Source organism: Copadichromis virginalis, linkage group LG6 (genome assembly GCF_057382275.1).
Source record: "Copadichromis virginalis isolate Kocher_CV1m ecotype Utaka linkage group LG6, C_Virginalis_male_GT1.1, whole genome shotgun sequence".
NCBI lineage: Eukaryota > Metazoa > Chordata > Actinopteri > Cichliformes > Cichlidae > Copadichromis > Copadichromis virginalis.
The window spans coordinates 18,183,261-18,209,716 of record NC_140623.1 but is presented as its reverse complement, the minus strand read 5'-3'; the positions used below and the strand labels follow the sequence as shown (position 1 = coordinate 18,209,716).

At 42.3% G+C, this 26,456-nt stretch overlaps 2 protein-coding genes across 3 annotated transcripts in view; both read right to left on the bottom strand.

Annotated features, from left to right (window-relative positions):
- znf827 (zinc finger protein 827) overlaps positions 1-5,893 on the bottom strand; it is a 73,915-nt gene extending 68,022 nt beyond the window's left edge. For both annotated transcript variants that reach the window (XM_085459015.1, XM_085459016.1), the window contains exon 1: positions 5,518-5,893. In XM_085459015.1, the coding sequence (XP_085315141.1) occupies positions 5,518-5,560 (43 nt within the window). In that variant the 5' untranslated portion in view covers positions 5,561-5,893. The remainder of the gene's footprint in view (positions 1-5,517) is intronic.
- A 13,640-nt stretch (positions 5,894-19,533) lies between these two features.
- On the bottom strand, positions 19,534-26,022 carry LOC146707596 (uncharacterized). The gene is made up of 2 exons (XM_085459014.1): positions 19,731-26,022; positions 19,534-19,629 (listed from the first exon to the last, which is right to left on the bottom strand). The coding sequence occupies exon 1, from the start codon at positions 24,979-24,981 to the stop codon at positions 20,134-20,136; it is 4,848 nt and encodes a 1,615-aa protein (XP_085315140.1). The 5' UTR covers positions 24,982-26,022; the 3' UTR covers positions 19,534-19,629; positions 19,731-20,133.
- Positions 26,023-26,456: the final 434 nt, after the last annotated feature.

Here is a 26,456-nt window from a genome sequence, read left to right as displayed (position 1 = left end):
ACCGTCCGTCAGCCAAGTCCCAAGTTCGATTCCCAGCCAGATGGATCTTTACTACAAGTCGTTACCCCGCTCTTCCCCCCCGGGCTTCCCGTCTCTCTCCGTCACTCAAATGCAGAAAAAAGGCACGGGACTTTTTCCTTTCTCAAACATATTTAATAAAGGGGAAAAAGGATAATATTTATTCAATCTTCAAAAACTCTAATATCTTCTAATCTCCTATAACTCAGGCCAAGACTGCACATTAATGCATTACCACAAGGAAAAAAAACTGTCCAAGTTTGGGGAGCTTTTTCTTTTTCTAAATCAAAAAAAAAAAAAAAAAAAAAATCTAATATTTTTTCTGCACAAATACGGTGATACTCAGTCTCACCATCTAACATAAAAACGTCATTACTGACGATGTTCCAGTCACACTACTATGTGTACATGATGCTTTATCATTGTAGCCCAGCAAGAGCTTGAAGTTCAAGTGCAAATCATCCTGTATTTACAACCTTTAGCATTTGGTACTGTTATAGCCCTTCTCAGTATGCAAGAGACCGACTTGCATGATTCTCCTCCATTAATTAAAAAAAAAAGAAAAAAATGCACACAGACGCTTGGGTCGTGAAACCTCAAAAGACTTGGCGAGGTAATATAACAATCTGCATAACTTGTGTGAGTGTGTCTAGACACAAAAGGATTATGTCTGGCCCACCACTTGTCATTGTGTGGTGCTTCAACTAGCTATGAATCCACAAAGATCCAAGCAGGCCTTGTAGTTTTGGTTTGACTAGCACGCTGTGGTCTAGGTAACCGTAAGTGCACGCAGTCTTCCAAGAAAACAGATTTCTTTCGTAAACATGTCAAATTATCACCAGAAATCTCAGCACAATTGTTCATCTTCTGTCCCAACACATACAAAAAAATGAATTTCTGTGATGCTGTGTGTCTTTATGTTGCTTTAGCCCAGACTTGTATTTACTGCAAAAAGAAGTCATAGGAAATCCAGGCTCGTGGTTTTGTGTCTCAAAGTATTGTATTTCTGATTTCTGTATTGGTGATAAAATCCAATTAAAGTGAAAAGAAACTGAATTAACGACAAAAAAAGAAGAAAAAAAAAATCTCCATTGTGCTTTACCAACGTGACACTGACCAACACACTTGAACCCGAGTGTTAGGAGTTTTCAATTGACATGCCTGCATTCAGATGTTCTCGAGTAACAAACATAACCAAAATCTAAGGGAGACATAATACCAAAAAAAACAAAAAACAAAAAAAAAACAAACCCACTCAGTAAGGTATTAGCCTGGTTGTGTAAAGAGCGGTTAGCATTTCAAATGATGCCTTCAACAGGATGTGAAACAGAATTTTTTACAGCGCGTTCATTTCACATTATTTTCAAGTAACAGATCCACACAGAGTTTTGCTTCTTAAGAAATGGTTTTTTTTCCTTTTCTTTTTTTGTAGTCTGTGTGCTTTGAGCCAATTGTCTGAAGCAGCAAATAAGGTTAACATTTGGTATAAATATTGATCCTCACCCTGAGGCTTAGTTACTTCTTTGAAACCAGGCCCATTAAACCTTGCCCAAACTCGCATCACTCTCAGTGTTTTTCTGTTACTATTAAGTGAAACACAAAAGGCAGCTGGACTCTTCTTCTTCTTTTTTGCTTACAAAGAAGAAGAAGAAGAAGAAGAAGAAGAAGAAGAAGAAGAAGCAGGTTTCTCTTCTCTCAAAGACTATACAGCGAGAGAGGCGTCCGCCACCTTTCCCCTGCCCTATAATTCATTTCTAAGTTAAAGGCTGTGTATCATTACTCGCTTGAGCTCTACTCGCCCGACGCCGCCAGTGCACCCAAGCCTCATCAACTTGAGGGGCAGCGGTGGTGATGTTAGGGTGTGTGTGTGTGTTGGGGAGGGGGTGTTCTTGGCAGAAATTCCCCCACAAATTTTATGCCAAGAGCGAAATGGAAACCTCCTCTCATTTTCCTTTCCCCTTAATCCAATGTTTTCAAGCCCCAGCCCCACCAAGGTCATTATAATCATAGCAAGTGGAAGGTAGCCAGTGACCCGCCATTACAGTAAGCTCCAGAGCCACCCAGTCTGTCAGCTATTGGCTGACAAAGACGAGCAGAGTTAGATCTAGAAATGTCCAATGCAACTCCATTTCAGCTGAAGATAACCAGGGGCGGACGGAGAAGGCTCCTCCCCAGTCGCTGAGGACGGTGCTTTTTGTGATGTGGCTCTTCTTGATTGTTTGAGAAGCACGAGGTGGTGCGGAGCGGGTGATCCGAGTAAAGCGGAAGCTGGGATATGGACATTTTGGGGACAGAAGGCGGCAAAAATGCTGCTTCTCACATTTTCGAATGCACAAAGTCACATGCAAAATATCCAAACTTTTACGCATTTTAACCTAACTTTGAATCGCAAGTAATAAGGCAGCAACATTACACACACACACACACACAATAACACACCACAAGGTCATAAAGAATGGCTGTTTTCATTGTGGCACCAAAGGTCATGTTTACTTGTCAGAGTGAAGGCGCCATACTGTACTGTGACCTCCATAGCCAGCTTATGTACCCACAGACACAACACACACACACACACAAGAGGTTGTGTGTTCACTTTCATAACACTTTCACATGTGTGTGCCATGCACACGCACTTAAAGAATAGTCTCCACTCACAAGCTGTGCCACAGACAATAGGACACTGCACACTGGGCAGCACAGCCCATATATCTGGGTCTGTGCTAAGATAAAGCACCTCCAGCATTAAAGCCAGTGTATTAGCTTGCCCTTTTTCACCACAGATGAAGAGATTTGAAGCTCGATATTGTGCTCGTTGGCTGGCACACCACTAGGGTGTTGTTGGCTGAATAATGAAAAACACACAGACTGACAGCGAATGGCATGGGGTGACACTTCCATTCTAGAGTGGGAAGATCCAAAACAAAGCGCAAAAAGCTTCTGACAAATTCATACTTTTCTGTGACAGTTTGTTGACTGAGGAGGGAAACAACTCCTAAATCAGAAAAAAAAAAAAGCAGCTTTCATTTAGAGCCAGGAACAGGCACAGCAGTGCTCCAGTACAGTGCCTACACGGGAGTGCATGGTTTCAGATACGTGGGTGAAGAGTATTTTTGTTGCAGGCCAATTACGAAGCGGCTTAATTGAAAGGTTGATGTGCTCAAAAAGAGAGAAAATACTGGGACATCTTGTGTTGCTGATCCAGACTATACATAATCACACTGTGCCAAACAGCTTTTATCACGAAACCGTGTGCACCTTCTGAAAACACCGGTTGTCGTAAATCACAAATCTTAAGCAACCCCTCTCATTCCCCTCTGCTTGGATCTTATATTTTAATCAGCTCACCGCTCGTCTGATAGAACAGTTCATTTCGATTCACACACTATACCAAATATTTACATTTTAAACTAACAAACTCCATCCTTAAAAGTCAGTGCCTTTACCTTGCTGCTTCTTTCAAAGTCTAGAATGCAAAAATTGAGATGGTTTAATAGATATTCAAGTGCTGCAGCCCTCCGCCCCCCACACACACACACACAAAATACAATTTATTTGAATATATATCACAAAGTGAGTCACTCCACCTGAGCAGGACTACAGACGTGTTCTTATTTCCAGGAAAAGCCGAGTATAAGCTCGTAGGAGTACAGTGGGCTGTACAGTAGAAACCCCCCACCCCCAATCTGAAACCTTTCTTAAAGAGAGAATGGCAGAGCAAACTGATGAATACACCTCACAGAAAAGGGTCACTCTCACCTCACGTGTGAAATTAATGTGTCACTGCTTGCATTTCAGGGCTACGGCGAGCGCTCGACACACGTCATGACACACAAGACTTTGGCAAAACACATGCCTTTGCACAACTACCGTTAAAGACACCTTCCCTCTAGGATGTGTAGTGATAGTACGCAGGCTGAAGTGGATTCTTATCATTTAAACGTCGTGACCCTGCTTCTGCGCGGTTCATCCATGTGACTTACACACTCCTCATGCAGCACATCAGCGAGGACTCGCTGTCAGTCAAGTCCGGAGCGCACACACACACACAGTCCCTGCACCCACTGTCACCTCGTCTCCACCTCTATGCCTCCCAGCCAACCGCTGCAATTTCCCCAAGTTCAAGCCTAGGTCAAACACCTGAACAGTAGATCAGTTAATATTAACAGTGGAGAAAAGGAAAATGGGATCTGTGCTGGTTAGGCCGAGCAGCTCCCCGGATCTGACATTTAAGAAATGATGATGATGATGAAGAAGAAGAAGAAGAAGAAGAAGAAGACAGTGCCATATAGACAAATGCATCAAGCCACTGTTGATGTAAACATGAATCACTCATTATTCATTACATTTACATACTAATATGACTAATTGTGCTCTTTTGCTTACGCACGTGTTGGGCAAGAATGATTAAGAGCAGACTAAATGCCACTCTTGGATAAACCCTTTAATAATAGTTGTCATCGGCCACGCTAACGTCTCCAGCAATCCTCTAGTGGTCAGAGAATGTCACTGCAGCTTTTCATTATCTGGACTGATAAAAGGCACAATACGAACATCCAAGACACGGTAGGGTCAAACACACAAAAGTAAAAAGGAAAAAAAAACGAGCTTCTTCCCAATTCAGCTTCAGCACGAGATTCTCTAATGGGCTTTCTGCGGCGTTTGCACGGCGTTACCGTGAGAAACGTAGTAAAGAAGCACAAGTGTCGTTTCCTTTTTCTAACCGCGTTATTGATCGTAGTCTGTCTGCAATGAATGGCTGCAAAAGGGAAGGGGGGAAAAACCCTGAACTTCAGGTGACCGACCATGGCTCTGACACAGCCTGCATGCAGACTGGGAGGGGTAGGGGGGAGAGGAAAAATTGCATTGCCTCGGAAAGAAAAAAAAAGAAAAGAGAAATTAACCATACTTTAAAAAATAAAATAAAAAAGTCGATGACAAACAAGCGAGAAGAATTTTCGTCTCTACGACTGGGGAGCCGCAAAAAACTACGAGGCGAAAGTTGGACGTTTATTGCCGACGAAATGAAGTTTACCGAGCGTTGCTAGATAGCGCTATTGCTAACTAGGAACACTGGAGTACGGGTAGCCAGAGTCTGGCTCGTCTGATCCGACTGACCCTTCATTTTATTGCGGCCAGACTCCCAGATCCTCCCCTTTCTACCCGAAAAGCGACCTAGCGGAGGCGAACGCATTACCGAAAACGCTCGGCCGTTATCGCCCCACACGCACACACAACCGACACATATGCCAACTGACCGCAACCTTTAGCGGAACCGGACCTTTATCGATTATACCCTTATTAAAGCCACGTATCATTTATCCACTCACTGCCTAGGCTAACGTTACCCATCGCCAACAACATGGCTGCCTCGCTCGGACCTAAAAAGGGGAGAAATAACCTACGCCGAGTCTTTTGTCTGTTTCACCTCTTTAACCCTAAACTACTGCGCAAAACACACGGAGAGCCGTTAAAATTGCACAAAACGAGCGAACGACTTACGTGAAGGCAGGCGCTTGGGTTGCTCCTGCTTCCTCCTTGGCATTTTCCCCCGTTTTTAATCACATTCTCGTCCTTGTTTAGGGATAAGGAGAAAAAAGGTTTTTCCCATTGAGACTGGAGGCGCCAGTGATGGCAGGGACTTGGTCGTGCACCTGGCTTTGCTCGGTTTAAAGTGTATTGTTGGGGGAATGGGAACACACAGGCGGAGGAGGTGCCGCTGTTGTTGTTGCCGTGTCTTGACTATGGCTGCTCTCGGTGCAAGTGTGTCTCCGAGCCCCTAACTAACACTAATGCAGGGATCAAAGGGCAGCAACAGCAGAGCAGGCAGACACGCGCGCGCACGCACACACACACACATACACAGACGCGCGCTTTCTCTCTCGCTCACACAGGCGCTCACACGCGCGCTCTCTCTCTCTCTCTCGCATACACACTCACTCACTCACTCAAACGCACACTTGCGCGCACGTACACATTGGAGGAGCTCGCCCCCGAGAGCAGCGTACGGACAAGGTGCCCCCAAGCTTTCAGAGTGTATTACTGAACAAAAAATATATTTGAGAAAGCAGGGACATAATTCGGCGGAGAGAGCATATTGATGGAGTCGGGTTGCATTAAAGGGAGTCAGGGCAATTTCCTTCCCACAAAAACAAAACAAACAAAAAAACCATTATAAATAAATAAATATATTTTTATATGTATAGAGATAAAAAAAAAACAAAAAAAAAAACAGCGCGACAATAATTTATGCGGTGCATGCAAACATGAATGCACATCTTCGCTTTGACCTGCTGGTGGAACTCGCTAAATCCGGGGCGAAATTTAACATTAAATTCAGCGCTCTGTGGATACATTTTCACTAAAACCCTAATGTATATATATATATATATATGTATATATAATCCTTATCACAATTAATATTAGCCCTCAATTTGCGTCACGGTAAAAGTTAATAATAAATGGAAATAAATAACAGGGGGCTTGTGGTGAGTACGACTAGATGCAATGCATTCTTCTTCTTTTTTAAATTTAATTTCAACATAATTTGCAATGTGTATGAAAAGTGCAACAAGAAGAATACACTCAGGCTTCACACATGTCAAACTTCATGTAAAAAAACGGCCTGCAGAGTTATTCCTGGAGTTTGTCTATAATAAGAACAGTTTTTTAAAAGAGTGCATTTGTGTGGAAACCTGTATTAAATCAGGTGGGGGAAAAAACAAGTGTCGGTGTCAGAAAAATGTCCAACAGTTATCCAACCCAATGTAGTCATCTCCCCATCAAAGTTGAGAGAGAGCAAAACTGGCCAGAGCTGAATCCTCCTCCCTCTCAGCTGGGTGTTGGGGCTTTTTCACAGCGCAGGCTGTCCCCCACTCCCTGCTGTTGGACTCCTCCAGGCTGTGTTCTGTTGGCCTGCCGCGTTCTTTCACACCTCGGCCGTGTGTGAGCAGAGCTGTGTCTTCATCCCTCCATCCTTCCATTCTCCAGTCCTCCTCCTGCCATGCCTTCCACCCACCCCCAGCGGAGGCGCAGGAGGCTCGTTACCGTGGCAATTAGTGAAAAGCCCAAATTAGCCCTCTTGGCTGTCCACAGGTGACAAAGACACTTTGCATTTCTGCTAATTAGGAAACAGAACAACATGATTAAATGGGGCCTATCAGGAGGAGAGTGGACAAACATGTTCCACAAATAGCAAAAGAGCGATTTTATATTGCATCTCCTGCATGAAATGATTAAGACACTCCATTAGGTTTTTTTTCATTTGTGGAGAGGATAATGTTGGGTTGTGATGCTGAATATTACAATGATTTATATTAAAATTTTAATAGAGTTGTCCCAGTGTGTTTGTGGCGTGTAAACAGCTGTTTCTCACGTGCACATGCAGATGGACAAAGACAGGTTCTCCAGGCAGAAAGCTTATGAGCTGGGAAACAAAAGAGGTTCGAATCGTTTAGGTTTCTTTCTGCTTGCGGCTTGTTTTTTTCTCTACAACATAAAATATGCAAAAGACAAGACCTCTAGACGGTTTCTTGCACTACATCAGAAAGAAACTCTTAGTTTAAACACTAAAAGATAAACGTGTAGAGCGTTCACTGTGGACAGAGTCATCGAGCTAACAGGCCTTATCACAGATGACTTTACTGTATTTACTTTCCGATCAGCTTCCATGCATACACTCCTGCAGAGCGAGCTACTTTTGATCACACCATCAGTGATGTGGTTTGCAGTTTTTCGATGAAATCTCAGATAAATGTGCGTTTCTTCTTGCTGGAGACAGTTTTCTTGTTTGCACATTTGTAGCCTAACAGTGGCACTGCAGATCTCTCCTTTAAGCCATTGTGTGTCGTGCTCCTGTGCAAAATCTTGGTCTGCTTGTCCACCCTTAGCTTATTACACCACATTAGTGATCATTAATGATAGCAAACTGTATGTTATATCACACTCACTTTACAAGGCTGACTTCTTCAAGGCACAAATCATCAAAGAATATCTTTTGCATTGTCTCGGAAATGCCATAATTTCCACTAAGCATTTACATTAACAGCAGATCAGCCAAATAGGACACTAGTGTTTGTCTTAGTGGAGCTTTTTTCTGTTCCCCATTGAGTTTGGTCACCATGGGGAGGTCACAGCCTGTTCTCTGACCCTGACAATGCCAGGCAGCTGAGGTAATGCGAGCAACAGGGCAGCCTGCTGATAGTAGCCATGGCAACAATGACATGACCTCACTCACGGTTGAACCTAAAGGTCGTTCCTCATTGCTCAAGGGAGGAATGCTTCAACTATTTTGCTGGTGACAGCCTCTTAAAACTTCTCACATGACCCTGGTGGAACACATGTGCAGCGCGTGTGTATTCGTGCATGCACTAATTACATCTTAAGGGCCGTGTGTTTGTGTCTGCTTTGTTAACTAATGCGCAGTACATCCGAGGTCAATTACAATTTCTTTGTTTCACTTCCCAGTAGCTGGTTTAGGTTTCAGGCCTCTGATGAAAGCTCATATTGTCATGTGGCATTATTACTACTTATTAAAATGCTTCCCTATAGTGGCACAAGTTAGTGGGGGCTAAATGAGTTTCAGGTGCTTCAGTGGAGCATGGAGCAGATTGGAAAGAAATGGGCTCGCTTGCTTGTGTACCTTGGGGGTAAACTGAGCATCTATCCACTTTCTTCTTCTCCTCCTCTGTCGCTTCCCCTACCTCCCTCTCCTCAATCCTCTCAGGCCCCATCCTGTGCTGGCTGGGCTGGGCTGGTTGGGCCAATGCTAGGCTCAGTCAGTCAGATGTTGCCCTGGGGTAAACAGCAACATCTGTCCCCTGCCCAGCCATGACTGTCGCTGAGTGATAAATCCTTGGGTGGCTCGTGCCAGCGCTGTCCGGCGTGCCACCTGTCCCCCCTTCCTCCTACACAATATCCACAACCCAGCCCTTACACACACATATACACACACACACACTTCACCCTATTTACACTTATCCGCCTTCATCCTGACAGTGTGACAGAAGCAGGTGGTTCACTCCCTTTTTGCCCTCTGGCCTTCTATGCTCTCGTCCTCGGTTGGCACATTTATGCAGGGTGCGAGCAGGGTTGTCGCCTCTAGCAAATACCAATGGAGAACTCCCTGCACCAGGTTTTTTTAGCAGCGGGTCTCCTGGAGCCTATAGGAGTTGCTTCTCTGACTCAGGAATAAAAGTGTGAGGATCAGATAAACAAACTTTTACAAAGGTCAATAAAATGTTCAGTGAAAAAAAAGGGAAGCATCACAAAGTGCTGGAAATTTAAGAGTATGTGACTCAAATGACAATAATTTCAACTTATTTAAGGATTTCCAAGCTCCAACCCAGCTGACCTTGAAAACTGAGCTGCCAGACAAAAGAATGCACACATACAACTTTTACTTATACTTTCTCTCTCTGTGTGTGCTCGTTTGTGTGTGTGTGTGCTTTTAAGTGCACGTGTGTGTGTGTATGGCACGTCTCCCGCTACTGCTTCCTCTCTCTTTCCCCTCAGCTACTGTTAGTGTGACAGAGGCAGGTGGCCAACTTCCTCCCCTTTGACCTTCAACAGTTTCCCCACAGTAAGGAGACAGTGCAAACACACGCATGCACACACATTTCCACAGACACACATATACAGAGGAGGAGCCTAGGTTGCCCTGGGTGAACTGGGGCAGAGGTCTTGCAAAAAGCCCTGGAGGGAAGCGAAAGGTCCTTCGACTCAGGGCCGAGAGTTATTTTAGCGCCAAACCTGACAGGGCTGAATGATCATCACCACGGTGACAAAACCTCAGTGAATATGCACATCAGAGAGACGGAAAGATGCGAAAACTTATGGTTATAAAAAATGAAAGAAATCATATACGAGCTTATTCGTGACACACCCTTTGCAAACACTGGTCTACAAAAACTGTAGTGCTCTTTTTATCATTTCAAACGCTTTGCATACTGAATAACGGCACTTTTTAAAAAAAGAGAAACTCACACAGCATTAGGACTGTAAAACTCTCTGCCACCTGCCTCTAAATCACTTTTACTCCTAGGCTGGGTGAGCAAAAATAATTACAAAGAGTATTATGAACTGCTTTTCATTTGTCCACCTCTCTGCGCTTGGCTTGCCTGGCTATCTTTTTTTTGTTTTGTTTTACAATATGTCTGTACTTATCTTGTAAAAAGCCAGTGTTATTTCAGTAATTATTTAAAAAATAATAATATCGAGTGATCATTTCAAGGCTCAAATATTTCCTTTGAGCTTTTACTTCGGGCTTGTGTGTGCACTATTTGCATGTTTGTTTTTTGCCTCCATGTATGTGTAAGAGGACCCCTGCTGATTAATGTCACTTCGCATTGTAATGGAGCGTGCTGAACATGTTCGGATATCTGTAATGCGTTACCAGTCTCAGCTTGATTTTATTGCCATGGTCTAATAGGATATTGCCACTATCACAATTTGGATTAACTTCCATATCACTGCTGTTAAACCAAGTGAGGTTTCCGTGTGTGCATGCACACAAATAATAGAGAAGGGGTGGTGGGAGGGGTGTCTGTCAGGGTGGGCTTCTGTGGTCGATTAGTTTCGCATTCAGCACCTCCTTCATAATGTATCTATCCGGTCTTGTCACCACAATACTTCTCATTTGCTGTAAGCAATTCTGGGAGAAATGTGGAGATATTTTTCACCCTTTACCAAAAATAATGCACCGTCTAAATTAGCTATGAGGGGTTGCTGTACCAGCAGTTGGGCTTTTTTTTTGTTGCCAGTTTTTTTTGACTGCCTTGCCTCTGATACACAATCATAAATACACAGACACACGCAGGTATAATGCAAGCCAGTAAGGAGGTCTGGCATGCTTTTGTACAAGCAGGGAGCTATATGCAGAGGAGGCTGCCCTTGGTCTGTGAGTCCTTTGTCTTCCTGCATCCCCAGGCTCCACCTCTCTCTCAGCCAGCCCTCCAATGGGAGAGCCTTCAGGTGTTGACCTTATCGGGTGCAGGTCAAAGCCAGGTCAGGGATCTGTTGCTAGGCTACCATCAGATAAGTGGCTAGGGTAGGCAACAGTGGGCAGCGCTGTCATTCAGGGCTTGTCATGTAATCTTGTTCATTTGCAGACAATTGTCTGGACGTCAGAAAGGCTATCTGGCCCATAATGTTGTAATGAAACACATTAAAATATTAAAACCAGCCATGCTGAGCATTGGCAGCTCCACTTGGCACATGGCGTTTTTTTACAGTCATGCCAACTGTCATGCAGTAACATGAACCCCCGAAATACGCTTGTGTGGTGGGCTGTGTTGAAATGTTAGAGATGTAGAGGATCGAGTGGTATTTACTTGTTTTTTTTTTTTATTTGAAAGTATCTGCTTTACAGACTTTTACCCAACTTAATTTAACAAATAAACGCATTCATTATGCAGACATACTGCTATGTATCTAGGGGATAATCTATTTTAAATTAGGTCTAAATAATGCATAAAAATGATAGCACTTTTTAATTTATGAACTTCATTAAATAAAACTTTCTCTTGGTTAATAATAAACTTTATGTTCCCACCAGTGTGTGTACATACGTGTGCATTTTCCTCCAAATATTGTACATATAAATGGATTATGACTGGATCATGACTCATGGCTCATATAGGGGTACAGGTGGGAAGGCATCTTCCTGTTTGCTAACCTACAACCTTTAAATAGTGTCCAAAGACAGATACACAGCGATCTGTCTGAACAGGGAACGCGAGAGCAGAAAGAGGGAGGCAAATGAGAGAAAGAAAGAGAGAAAAAGAGAGAGATAGTTGTTGCATCTTCACACAAACATGGTCTGTTCTCCCACTCTGCCATTCTGCCACCTGGACCGAGCTATGTGGGAGACTGCGCCACACAGTGATGAACGACACCAAACAGAACAATTTCTGTTCACACTGCGGGTCATATGGCGTAAGACGGGTTGACACAGCGTCTGTGTCACATAACAGGTTCCTCTTTGGCGACACCTGCATTTTGTCAATGTCAGCCACCCGGCCGTTCAGGTTAACTGTCGAGTCTAAGAGGAAGTGGCCTTCCAGAGGCCGAGTGAGGACCTCAGACAGTTACACATAAAGACACATAGATAAGGCACGTGGCAATTTATCCATGCCAGTCCTCGTACTGTAGCTCCAACATGGGATCTCGTCTGTTAGATTGGCGCATTGTGAAAAGAGGTTCTCAGTGTCTGGGCGCTTGCCAGCTGACATTCCACGAAGACAAATTGAGAGAGAGGCTCCGGCAGATTTATCGGGCCATTGGCTCGCCTCAGGAATTCTCTTGTAACATGGCACTCCTGTGAAAGGGATAAAGAAATTAGTGTAAAACAGCCCCCCACCACCCTACCCCCGCCCCTACCCTCTCCAACAGCACCCGTTTAGATATCCAGTGCTAGCTTGTAAACCTCTAACACACACACACACACACACACACACAATTCCTTTTTTTTAGATATAAAAGTGGATGGATGCAAGATGGATGGGTCCTCTTATTTCTATGAATATTCAAGAGGGTGGGCAAAAGAACATTGCTGTATTCTGGCTGTTGAGTCACAGGTCCTCAGTGGCAGGAAGCACTGCTGGTCAAATGACAGAGAGAGGGAGAGACAGAGTCAGAGAGAGAGGGATGGAGGAGAGATAGAGATATGCGTGTGTGTGGGATTTGAAAGGAACTGCTTCTGGCTGTCTTGGATATTTATTCCTTTCTAACGCAATGGGGTGTTTGGAGATCCAGGCCAGCTATGTTCTTAATGCTACAGCGAGGACTGGGAGCATTCTTCTGCACTTGCCCGAGTCTGGTGTGTGGATGCGAGAACACATCCTCAGACCAAACCTTTTGTTGATAGAGGGAAACCTGTTTTGGGACCTGATTTATAATACGATCGTTAATAAACTGCAAGTTAATAGGTAATCCTTGCACTTCATCAGCAATGCGCAGAGTTGCGAAAAGGTGCAGTTTATCCCACACTATGATCTTATCCTAAACCCAATCAATTAGCTTTAAATTCAGTTTAATTTCATTTATATCGAACCCAATCACAACAACAGTTATCTCAAGGTGCTTTATATTGTGAGGTATGGACCCTACAATAATACAGAGAAGACAGAGAAAAATCCCAACAGTCAGATGACCTCTTATGAGCAAGCACCTTAGCGATAGTGGGAAGTAAAAACTCCCTTTTAACAGGAAGAAACCTGCTCGGGGGGGGGGGGGGGGGGGGGTCAGTAAATATTATTAATTATCTTTCATTTTCTGCTAATTTAAAATAACAGCAACTACATTTAATTAACTATCTACGTGATGCTGACTATTTGCAGATTGGGAAAAATGAACATAGAAAGTGTGGCCTTATTATTATTTTTTTAATATTCATGCAACCCTGCACCATATTCATCATCAAATAACAAGGATTAATCATTAATTACTTGCACAAGCATCACTGTTGGAAAACTGCTTCCCGCTTTTGCATACAATAGAGCTCTAATGCCATCGCCCATATCATTTGTCAGCATCTAGAGGTTATCTGCCAAGTTGATGAACAGAGAGATTGGCTATGAAACACAAGGTGTGACAGTATGGCAATATGTTATAGTATGCAGGCAGGGCTCATCAGGAAAGAGAGGACGAGCGGCTTTGTTCCAAATGTCACAATGCATATTTATGGGTGCACTGGAGTGGCTCCTTGTATAAGCACCATTCACCATCTATCAAGCAAAACCACTACAGTGTCCCTTTGGCAACTTGGTAGCATAGCGCTGCGTGCAAAGTGATCAAACTGGCCCATCTTGCTGTGAAAATGGTCATTCGGGGAAATGAAGTACACTGAGCTTAACGAAGTGCAATTATTGGCCAGTTCAGACAATTATTTTCACGACAGGATGCTTTTTGGCAAACTTATCCAACTTGCTATATTGTGAAAAATAAAATATATTCTTTTCCTTCCCTGATGTGGAACAGCTTTGAAATGCATTCCCTCCTTTCCCCAGATTGAGATATAAAAGGGAAACGGCAACATGGGAGAATGTCAGACAGAATGACAGACAGACAGCCAGATACAAGCCCACAGCGTAAGCTCCACTGAGCTCTCTTTCCACTAAGGAGGATCTCAGGAGAGTTGTGTTGGCTGGCTGCGCTCGGGCCATACAGCACAGGATGGGCAGTCTGACTGTCTGGCTACAGTGACACTCCTTGGGGAAAGAACATGGCTCCGGGGCTGTAGCTGATTTGAGATGGTCTCAGGACTAAACCCTGGGGGACATCAACCAGGCAGAATTGGTTCTCTGAAGCTCTCTTTTCAGATTTTTGCAAGCAGTGGAGCTCGATGGCTGTGGAATGATGGGAACAAGAACGGGGCTTTCATCTTGACTGTGACTCAGTGGTTTTCCTCCAAATTACAGGGAGTGATTACATCCCACCTAGCCTGCCTTGTGCCACCCCCTTCTCTAAGCACGGGGCCCCCAGGCCAGCCAACCTCTGTCAACTGTCAGCGCTCATAGCTGAGTCATTAAGTGGAAGTTGAGCGACGTGTCATGGGCAAGAAAATAATAAGGAGCAAAACTCAAAGCACAGGGACACTCCTATTGCTTCTGTGGGCAATTTACCGATGCATAGAAATGTAAATTCTTCAGCACTTCCCTGCTACAGTGAAGGGATTCAGAGCTCTGTTTTGTGGATGTGCAGTAAATGTGACGATTTGATCAATTGTTTCAGTAAGCGGCCGCGCTGTTGTACAGTTAAAAGAACAGAGGGCAGGCAAGATGTTTAAGCAAGTCAACCATTTAAAGGAACCCTAGGTGCTACAAAAGTAATAGATACAAGCTTCAAGACATGCAACTGAGTTGTCCTGGTCGCCTTTTAAAGGAAGAAAAAGGTTTCCCATCACTTCCAGGCTATTACCTCCATACAGTTTGGGATTACACAGAAGCTAGAGAAGGGATACTTGGTCTACCAATCTGTTTTTTTATTTGAAAAGTCCCCCAAGCTTTTCCATTATCTTCTCCATATCAAGCTTGACCTGAAGAGAAAACCTGGCTTCAAAAGGGTCAATGCAGTCTAGACTTTCTCCACATCTTGCACTGCCAACCCACCTCAACCCCCATCCTGCATATTGCTTTAGGATACAAGAGGGATGTGCCCCCTCCTCCTTATTCCCACTCACCTCAAGCCCCTGCCTGCTTTGGTCCAGTCCCCCATTTCCCACCTACAATAGCATCTCCCGTCACCGTAATCTTTCTATTTCACAAGCCCATCCCTCGGGGTTAAGAGGTCTGGAGATGGAGACGGGATTTGTCTGTCAATTGACAGCACTGCTGTTATGCTTTCTGGCTGACCAGGTTTACACTGCATGGTCAGAGAGGTTTTGAAGAAAAATGACTAGCTGTTTGTCCAAACATTAATGTAAGCTGCCCCCCCCAGTTATTATCATTATTATTGTTTAAATCTGGCGTTATTGAGCTTCTGTGTGGGCGTGAGGCTCCAAAAAAACAGGTTGAAAATAACTACACGGTTGATGTTTCCTGCTTTTATACTGCTGCTACTACTGTGAAATGCTTAAATGCTTGCTATTTTGGGAAACCAAAATAAATAGAAGAAAATATGAATAAAGAAGCATTAAAAATACAATACTTGCCTCTTTTGCCTTAACTTGTTAGCAAACTAATGATGTGGTGATTGTGAAAATCTGTCAATACAGGTGTTTAAAATAACAATCTGGTCATTAGTCAGTGTTTATATCAATACATTTTTCACTTGATTTGAGCCCAAGCAAATTATTGTAACAGATAAATATCAGCCACTGACAATGGGAAGTGTCAAAGAGCCAGTATCCATTACCTTAAAATGCAAAATTATATATATATATATGTATAAAACACACACACACATGAAATGCAAATGAATACAAAATTAGAATACAGTGAGGAAAAAAATCAAACATTTAAGACTGCCTGAAGCAATTTGACACCAGAGAGGGAAATCTACTACTTACCTGAGAACATGTGCTGACTAAAAGCAAAAACAATGAAATTAGTAACAAAAACAAAGCCTGTTGATGCTTTTGTATTTGCATGTGTTTATGTATTTATTTATTTTTGAATCTGCTGTTACAGCATATGTAAAACAAAACAAAGAAAGACTTGGCATCTTAGACATACATTACAAATGTAATGCATAGGCAGCAGAACAGTCTGGTGATCACTGACGGGTTAACAGATACAGCCCACAGTGTCAATGTTTTAATTAAGCCCTATTTCAGCTGACTTATTAACCATCATTGGTGGATTTTGTGCTGGTTACAGGCCAGAAGCACTTTTCTCAGCATGTGAATTATACCCGATTTGCTCGTGCGAGCTCACTTCAAACATTTTCTCATTATGTTTCCACTAAGATCCAAGAAAACATCTGCATTAAATGCCAGTCATGAGTATAAGTTCTGCTTTATCCACAAACTTCATGACTCGGACATTTTTTTCGTTTGTTTTTATTAGATCATTGGTTTTTATTGTACTACGAAATAAAAATCACAAGCATTTGCATTCGGTGCGTTCAAGAATGGAAGCGAATAATCAAAAAGCAAAAAGCCACTATTTGTTACAACTATAGGATAACAAAGGACAACTAAATGTAAGCACGCAGAGGTCATTTCTGAAGGCCATGGAGAAAAACGGTGGGTTTTTTTCCTTTCCAAAAATTTTCTACAAAGCAAGCAACGACAAAGGAAACAAGGGACAAGGGGGAAAAAAAATCTTCATTGAATATTCATTAACCGGTGCCTAGGTGTATACATGGCTCTTAACCACTCTTGTTTATGACTTAAGGACTTGTAGTACTGACCTTAGTTTAACACAGCAGCAGATACCAAATTAACCTCTAGCCTCCACAGGGCTAGCCATGCCCTGCTAACAAGCAACCTGTCTAGACACACAAGAAGTACTTTATGATTCCACCTCTCACAATCCCCCTCTCTCTCTCCCTCTCTCTCTCTTTTTCTCTCAACCTCTCTGTCTCTGCTAACACGTACTGGCACATCCTCGTGCCCTCTATCCTCTTCTATCTTTCACCTCACCATTTCATCCCTATTTCCCCCCCTACACCATTTTTCATGTACCTCCCAAGCTGTGCAGTGTTTGGGTCACGCACCCTAACAACCAGAGTTTTTATCAGATGGTAGACTTTCTCTTATCCTTCACAGCACAGCTTACCAATAGCATAATAATAATAAAAAAATAACAATACTATTACTAATATTGCATTATACGTTTTTAAAGCTATAATGCACTTTATTTATTTCTCTTTTAAAACAGAGAAATTCCACAGTGATTTAAAAATGTGTAAACCCAAAGTGAGAAACACTCATAAACTCACTTTAACATATAAGTCAACTTCTGTAGCTTTTAAAGATTTCCACTGAGATTGAAATTTATTACATTAGGTTAAGCTTTTGGATTAAATTAAATGAGACTTTGTCCATATGATTAATGTAGAAAATTATGCATAGTGCAGTAAAATAGTATCAAAGTCAAACATGTGAGATTCAGAGTAGTTTCATGAACATTTAGGGAGAAGCATATTTACCACTGTGTTGCATCACCTGTACATTTTACAACACAACCTTCTTGAAATTAAATTGCAGTAATTTAGACCACAGAGTCCTTCCTTCTTCTTGCTTGATACATAATTTCCGTTGTTTGGGTTCTCTGGAATTGTTTGAGGTTTTTTTTATTTTGTATTTTGCAATGATCCATTTTTTTTTAGTGTGTAACAAAAACAAACAGGAAGGACTGTTACTCTTTATGATGAATATTCAGAATATGTACAGACATCCTCTCACTGAAATAAGCAATGATTCTTCTGAGAAACGCATCATTTGGACTGTGTAGCATATGCTGCTTGAAAATGTGTGTTTATCCCTGTGTGCCCTACAGATGTGCAGGTTAAACACGCCATGTGTACTACATGACCATCACAGGTCTCAGCTTTTGAACTATGTGCTGATAAAAATGTACTTTCTTTGCAGGGTAGTGTTTTAACTTTCATTTGCTGAGGCAGTGACAAATAACATCCATCCTTCCCTCCGTCCATTTATCCAATTCAGGGTCGTAGAGGGGATGAAGCCTATCTCAGCTACCACAGGGTGAGTGGCAGGGTACACTCTGGACAGGTCGGTAGCCTGTCACAGACAACCAGGCATGCAGTTAGTGCAGTTAACTGGTCATTCAAAATTGCCCATAGGTGTGAATGTGAGAGCGAATGGTTGACAAATAATATTTTACTGAAAATGGATCCTGAGCCCATGCAGTGATTTCTACTAAAGCATCATGTCTATTTTTAATGTCGTGCTAGCTGAGAGCCCATAGATCATGGCCCTTCAGCAAAAGTTTTGGTGAAATCTTTATCGATTCTCTGATTGATTAATTGCTGTTATGTACCACAAATGACCACAGATTTTTTGCAGACTCAACATTTCCAGTATGCTTATTTTTTGCCCATGTACCTGATAGTTTTATAATATTTTCAGTTTAGACTCTGATATGTTGCCTTTGTATTTTTCTCAATTATAGGCTTTGAACGATTTGCAAATTACTGCATTTTGTTCTTGTTTACATTTTACAGCATCCAAACTTTTGTGAAACCATAGGTTATAATATATATTGATGTCACCCATTAAGTTTAACTCAATTCTGCCTCAGGATCATATGCACTTTAAAACAAGGCAAGCACCTAAAGGATTTTTTTATATTTTAATTTAACAACACAAAGAGGTATGACGTACCAACATCATTATCTCTGTTGTTATTAGTAATATTCAACCAGAAATTGCTCTGATTTCTTCTTATTTGGGTAGTGATTTTCTGTGCTGTAACCAGAATCCAGATTCAAATGTTTTGTTTTCATCATGCTCCTTCAGTCTAGGATGGTAATTATGTGAAATATGACATATAGAAAACGCACAGATCTAAATTATTGACTAACAGCAGGAAAATAAATAGCTGATATATATATATATATATATATATATATATATATATATATAAAAACACCCAGCACGCCCCTGCGGGCGGTTTATCCTTCAAGCTCGGGTCCTCTACCAGAGGCCTGGGAGCTTGAGGGTCCTGCGCAGTATCTTAGCTGTTCCCAGGACTGCGCTCTTCTGGACAGAGATTTCCGATGTTGTTCCCGGGATCTGCTGGAGCCACTCGCCTAGCTTGGGAGTCACCGCACCTAGTGCTCCGATTACCACGGGGACCACCGTTACCTTCACCCTCCACATCCTCTCGAGCTCTTCTCTGAGCCCTTGGTATTTCTCCAGCTTCTCGTGTTCCTTCTTCTTGATATTGCTGTCATTCAGAACCGCTACATCGATCACTACGGCGCCTTCTTATATATATATATATATATAATTTTGCTGGACTAAAATTCATATTTCCTTTTTTTCACAATCTTCTCTTTGCACATCAACTGTGATGGCTGGGACCAAAAGTAACGGTGATTATCACTCCCTCCAGTTAATACACGACACCACGGTTCTTCATTCACAGATGGATTTATTCTTCTGTCACACTTCTCCTCAGAAACACCATAAAATCCACCGTCAAACTGTTATTACATAAAAGTACAGAATGACCAACATAAATATTACAAATAAACATTTAAACCCAAGTTAACATATACGCGATAAACAAACACAGTTAACGTACCTCGCTGGCTGCACGTAACCGTGAGGGAATGAGTCCGCTTCAGGAACAAAACTTAACAAAAATAATTCCCAATTTCTTCTTCTTTGCAGCTTTCTTTTACTTTAAACTGCTTATTTATTCCTTCTTCTGCCTTAGTTAACTTATTAACTTAGCTTCTTGCACATGCTTTTTACTTCCCTTTACGTCACTTAAAAAGGCCTGTGTGCAACACAGAATGAACCTTAGTTCCTACCCCAAAAGGAACAATAAATAAAGAAAATAAATAACATAAATGAACACAATAAATTAAACAAACTGACATAATTTACATTTATGGCAGTTAAACTCCCACCAAATCTCAACTTGAGATTTCTTCACAGATTTGCATCTTCAAGTTATAAGCATTTAGTTTAACACATGCTTATTATTTGTCTTTGGATTTTACGTCCTTGGATTGCTGTAAATTCTTGATTTCACTGCTGAATACTTCTGTTTGGACCAATCTGATTAGGAAAAGTTCAGCTTGTTGTCTTTCCTCAACACTTGTACTTCCATTGAGTTTGGGACTAAGACCCTTAACTTGCTTAGCATGACGTTTAAGACAAGCAATAGCCTTAACAACTCTTTTCCAGTCAGAAAACTTAGTCAGGCGGTCCAACAATGTTCTATTTATCCTTGCGCTGGTGTTGAGCACCTGAGCCCTTCGAAGTTCTGGATCAGTATCACTAACCTCTCCCACCTTAGCATCTCTTGTGGGTAGCTCCCTTTCCCACAGAAAGTCTGGGCCAGTGAACCAATTTGAAGCAACGAGCCGATCTGCCGATAACCCTCTCGAAGCATGGTCCGCCGAATTGTCTTCGGACTGCACATGATACCACTGGTTGACATCTGTGGTGGCTTTGATTCTCTGGATCCTATTTGCCACGAAAACATGAAAGCGTCTGGCATCATTATTAATGTACCCGAGAACAACCTTTGAATCAGTCCAATAATATTCCTTAAGGTTGTCTATTTCGAGCTCATGTTTTAAGATGGCACCCATCTTCGCAGCAACCACTGCTGCAGACAACTCAAGCCTTGGAACTGTTGTGACCTTAGTGGGGGCAACACGTGCTTTCCCCATGACAAGTGAGCAGTGTACGCTGCCATTAGAGTCCACTGCTCTTAGATAAGTGCACTCCCCATAACCTGTGAAGCTAGCATCTGAGAAGTGATGTAACTCGTACTGCTTGACATCTATGAAGCTTGCTGGTATGTAGCACCTCTTAATCTTTACTTGACACAAGTTATGGAGATCTTGTAACCATGACTGCCACTGTGATCTGCACTCCTCTGAAAGTGGTTCATCCCAACTAGCTTTCTCTCGACTCAACTGTTGCAAGATCAACTTCCCACGCAAAACAAACGGTGCTACGAAACCCAAAGGATCGTAGATGGAAGCTACTGTGGATAGCACTCCCCTTCTCGTCATTGGGTGTTTCTTGACAGTTACTCTGAACTGAAAGTCATCAGAGGATACGCACCATTGCACGCCCAGTGCTCTTTCTAGGAGTGGCTCCCCTAAATCTATGTCCAGTTCTTTGACACTGTCTGCACACTCTTCCTTTGGTATTGACTCCAATACCTTCTTGCTGCTGGAAATGAACTTGTGTAGTCTAAGCTTGCCTGTGCTGCAAAGCTCTCTTGCTTCCTTGATCAGCTTGATTGCCTCAGCATCAGACCTTACACTCACCAGTCCATCATCAACATAAAAATTTCTTCGGATGAACTTGACAGTGCTTTGGTTAAATCGATCTTGACCTTCTGTGGCTAGATGTTTAAGTCCAAAATTGGCACAGCCAGGTGAGGAAGCTGCTCCAAACAAATGGACTTTCATCCGAAAAACTGATGGCGGAGACTCAAGATCACCATTCTCCCACCATAAGAACCTCAAGTAGTCTTGGTCTTCAGGCTTTACATGGAATTGATGAAACATTCGTTCCACATCACACATAATAGCGACTGGGCCCTTTCGAAATCTACAAAGAACTCCCACCAAGGTGTTTGTGAGCTCTGGCCCTGTAAGAAGGTAGTCATTCAATGACATGTCTTGAAATCTTGCCGAGCAATCAAAGACCACTCGCAGTTTCTCTGGCTTTTGAGGGTGGTATACGCCATGGTGGGGAATATACCAAGCTGATCGTTTATCAAGCTCTTTTTCTGGGACCTTTTCTGCTTCACCACGACTGATAATGTCTTCCATGAAGTTCATGTAGTCTCTCCGATATTTCTGGTCTCTCTTGAGCTTCTTTTCCAAGCACATGAGGCGTTGAACAGCACTTGGCTTGTTATTTGGTAGCTCTGGCCTGCTCTGTTTAAAAGGCAGAGGCATTTCAAGATGTCCGTCTTCTTTGTGCTTAATTTCTTCTTTCATTTTAGTCAAAAACCGGAGATCTTCTTGCGAGAGATTTGTCTCTTCTCCAAGCCTTTCACTGAAGTCAGATTCCAGCACCTTAAGTATGTCTTCTGGAGCAGTCATCTCCTTAATTCTTGTTTTGCAAACATAATGAACTTCGCTCTTCAACTTACTTGTTACTTTGGGTTCAGGGGTCACTTGCTTTACAATGATGCGGTGACTTACTCCTATTGCATCACTGTAGTGTTCACCTGGATCACCATAGCTCACTATGCTCCAGCCTACGTCAGTTTTCTGTGCGAAGGGCTGGTTGTCCTCACCACATACAACTTCTCTAGGCATTAGTGCTTGTGGACAGTTATACCCGATAAGAAGACCGATTTCACATTTCTTCGGCGGGGCAATGTGTTCCGCAAGATGCTCTAAATGAGGCCATGCCTTTGCAGTCTCTGGTGTTGGAATGTGTGTACGATTGGCAGGTATGAATTCACGAGTGTAGACCGTTGGCACTGTGATCTTCTTAGAAGAAGATAACCCTCTTATTTGTAGACCTTTGAGTCTTTTGCATGGTACAACTGTCTCCTTGGAAGACATTGTAGACAGCTTCAACTTGACTGGCTCTGCATTAACATCAAGAGCATCTACCACTTCTTCAAGAATGAATGAAGAATCACTTTGTGAATCTAACAGAGCATAGACAAGGACTTCTTTGTTTGAATCACTTGGCATTGATGCATAAACAGGAACTATTGCTGAAGTCTGAGCACTGTTACCATCATGCACAACTCTATTGGATGTGGTTTCGTGAGTGGTGTCTTGCGGCGATTGCGGCTTTCTTTCTTTACTGCAACTTGTCTCGTCATTTTCCTTTTGCTTTGAGCGACCCTCATGTAAGCATGTGGGGTGGCGCTTTGAGCAGGTGTCGCAGACCATCCGGTTGCTGCAATGCTTCGATTGATGGCCAGGACTCAAACAGCCAAAGCACAGTTTCTCACCTTGTATGAACTTCACTCTGTCAGCAACTGGCCTTGCAGTTAGTCTACGGCACTTGTGCAAGACATGCCCTGTTTTCTTACAAAACGTACATGTGCTTATGCTCTTCTCAGTGGTGTTAGTTGTAAAAATCCTTGCATTTGCTGCTTGGTTCTTAGAGGTCACTACATTCTGAGGTTTAGATCTTGTCCTTTCTGGCTCCCCTTGCCGCAAAGCATAGTAAGATGTAACAGGGTTACAAGCAATACTAGCCTCCAAAGTCAGGAAAGTTACGAAATACTTGAAATCTGGGAACCTTCCATGCTCCAGCTGATACTGTGTGGCTTTTCGGTTCCATCTGCTGCTTAACCAATCAGGCAACTTGGCTGTCAGTTTTTGGTTTTCAATGCCATCATCAAGAATACGCAGACTCTCATTGTGAGCCATGGCACATTCACAACTGCGTAAAAAGTCCACAAATTTCCTTAAGTCAGCGCTCTCTCTTGATGCTATCTTTGGCCAGGCATGTAATTTGTCTCGGCAGGCTTTGGCAATCATAAAAGGCTGGCCGTATCGCTCATTGAGGAGTTCCCATGCAGCAACATATGCAGTATCTGAACCAATCAGAAAATAACCTTCTAATGCCTCTCTAGCTGCTCCTCCAACATATTTCTGGAGGAAGAATATTTTCTCCGAGCTTGGAATGTTTTTCTTTTCAATAAGAGTTTGGAAGGATGACTTCCAATGATTAAACTTGAGTGGATCACCACTAAAAACTGTGGGCTCTGGAATGGGTAGCCTATTTGCTGATATAGCCTCAGCTAAGACCTTCACGAGCTCTCCTGTGCTATCGTGGAGCACATGTGTTAGCACTGCATCCTTTGGTGGTTGTGAGTGCTGGTCCTCAGTCTTCACCTGATTGAGTGGCTGCATAACCTTATGTAGATTCAGGCTCTGTGCAGCATTCCCTTGGGCTGGACTGAGCTCACTCTCATCATATACTTGAAGCCTTGCTTTGGCTGCATTCAGCCTTTTCAAATTTTCCAAACGCTCAAGTTCTCTCTTTAGGTTTTCTACAGACCTTCTTCTTGCAGCATTCTCTTCTTGCTGTTTCTTTAAGAGAGCAGCCTCTTGTTTCTCTCTTTCTAGCCTACGTTCAGTTTCTTCCCTTTCTCCTTCAAGACGACGAGCTAATGCTGCTGCTTCTTGGTCTGCAATGATCAACCTCTCTTCAGCTTCAAGGTTTTGCAGTTTCTCTTCGTGGCCCTCTTGTTCAGCCATAATCTGCAGTACAGCCTGTGTAGCTGCATACTCGGCAGCAGCTTCTTGTCTTCTAAGTGAAGATACGTTTGAGTGAATAGAAGAAGCTTTAGAACCATTAGAGGCAGGAAGTGAAACACTGGAGGCTGACGATGAGAATACAGAACTATTATCTGGCCAAATCAACTCCTCCGCTGTTCCCTGCATTTCAGATTGAGCATTTTGTACTACAGTCTTTGTGATCGAGATGCAGTTATCCATCTTGCGACGCATGTCATGGGCTGGTTGATCAATTCTTCTGTAATCATCATAAGCAATGTTCAACTCAGATAATTCCCTTTGAATACTGGTGATGTGTTCTTGTAGGATGTCACTAGGATCCTGTTTTAATACAGATCTTTTAGCTACCTTAATCAGAGCTTTCCATCGTTCATATTTGCTGTCAAAGCGAAGCAAAAGCCCTTTGATTTGCTCTTTCTGAAACTCTTTTCCTTTTTCTGTTAATGTTCGGGCTCTTTCACTTCTACGAGGCTCTTCAGGTGGTGCTATATTTTGCCCGATATTTGATTCACCTGTCTGTTCTAACTCAGTCTCTTCTTCCGGAGCAGCTACTGCACCCTGAGCTTCTTTACTTGTATGTGACATTTTGATTATTTAGACACAAATATACACAGGCAGCATAGAAGAGCAAGCTGCAACAACATTTGTGAATACTGAAAGAATGAGCTTAACTAAATGAAGTCACTCTCATTCAAATTAGCCCATACATGTAGAATATTACAGAGTAAGTACACTTAACAGAGTTCTTAAAAGACACTGAACCATAAATACAAACTGAATTTCTGTCAAAATGTACAAAGTTTACTTCTGCCCTTTCAGAGCCAACTATAATTATTCAGCTGAACATGAATTTACATCTCTTACGTAAATGCACATTCATATACGTGAAACAGCGTGGCTGCCAGGCTATACACAGTTCCTTTTAGTTTCCAACTCTTGTGTTACTTTTCAGACCAAAAACTTTAGAGTCTGGCTTATAGACTTCTTCATGAAAACCTTATGAACCTGTGTGTCCTAAACAGTGGCTTATCTGTGTTCCCGTCTTGATGAGCTGTCGAATTTGCGCTGATAGGGCGAGTCTGGGCAGGTCCGAGTTTGACTATCACTCCCTCCAGTTAATACACGACACCACGGTTCTTCATTCACAGATGGATTTATTCTTCTGTCACACTTCTCCTCAGAAACACCATAAAATCCACCGTCAAACTGTTATTACATAAAAGTACAGAATGACCAACATAAATATTACAAATAAACATTTAAACCCAAGTTAACAAATACGCGATAAACAAACACAGTTAACGTACCTCGCTGGCTGCACGTAACCGTGAGGGAATGAGTCCGCTTCAGGAACAAAACTTAACAAAAATAATTCCCAATTTCTTCTTCTTTGCAGCTTTCTTTTACTTTAAACTGCTTATTTATTCCTTCTTCTGCCTTAGTTAACTTATTAACTTAGCTTCTTGCACATGCTTTTTACTTCCCTTTACGTCACTTAAAAAGGCCTGTGTGCAACACAGAATGAACCTTAGTTCCTACCCCAAAAGGAACAATAAATAAAGAAAATAAATAACATAAATGAACACAATAAATTAAACAAACTGACATAATTTACATTTATGGCAGTTAAAGTGATGCTGAACACAAGGCTACAGTGTTGTAAGAGTCTTAAACACATAAAACACCGCATGCTCTGAGGAAGGTATTTGATCCCTTACAGATTCCTTTTTTCCCCTCTTTTTTTTGCCACTTTGGCACACTTTCATGTTTCAGATAAACAAACAAATTGTAATTTTGCACAAAGGTAACCTGAGTAAATATGAAATGTGGTTTGATTTTATTGATTAAGGGAAAAGACTATCGAAAGCTGGCCCTGCTTGAAACATTTATTTTCCCAAAACCTAAAAACTGCCTGTGGCACCTTGGCTCTCACTGGGGTTCGCTGGAGTCCCAAAGCCTTAGAAATAGCTTTGTAACGCTTTCCAGACTGAAAGACGTCACTGACTTTGTTTCTTATCAATTCTTGAAATTTATTTATTTTTTTTTAGATCAAGGAATGA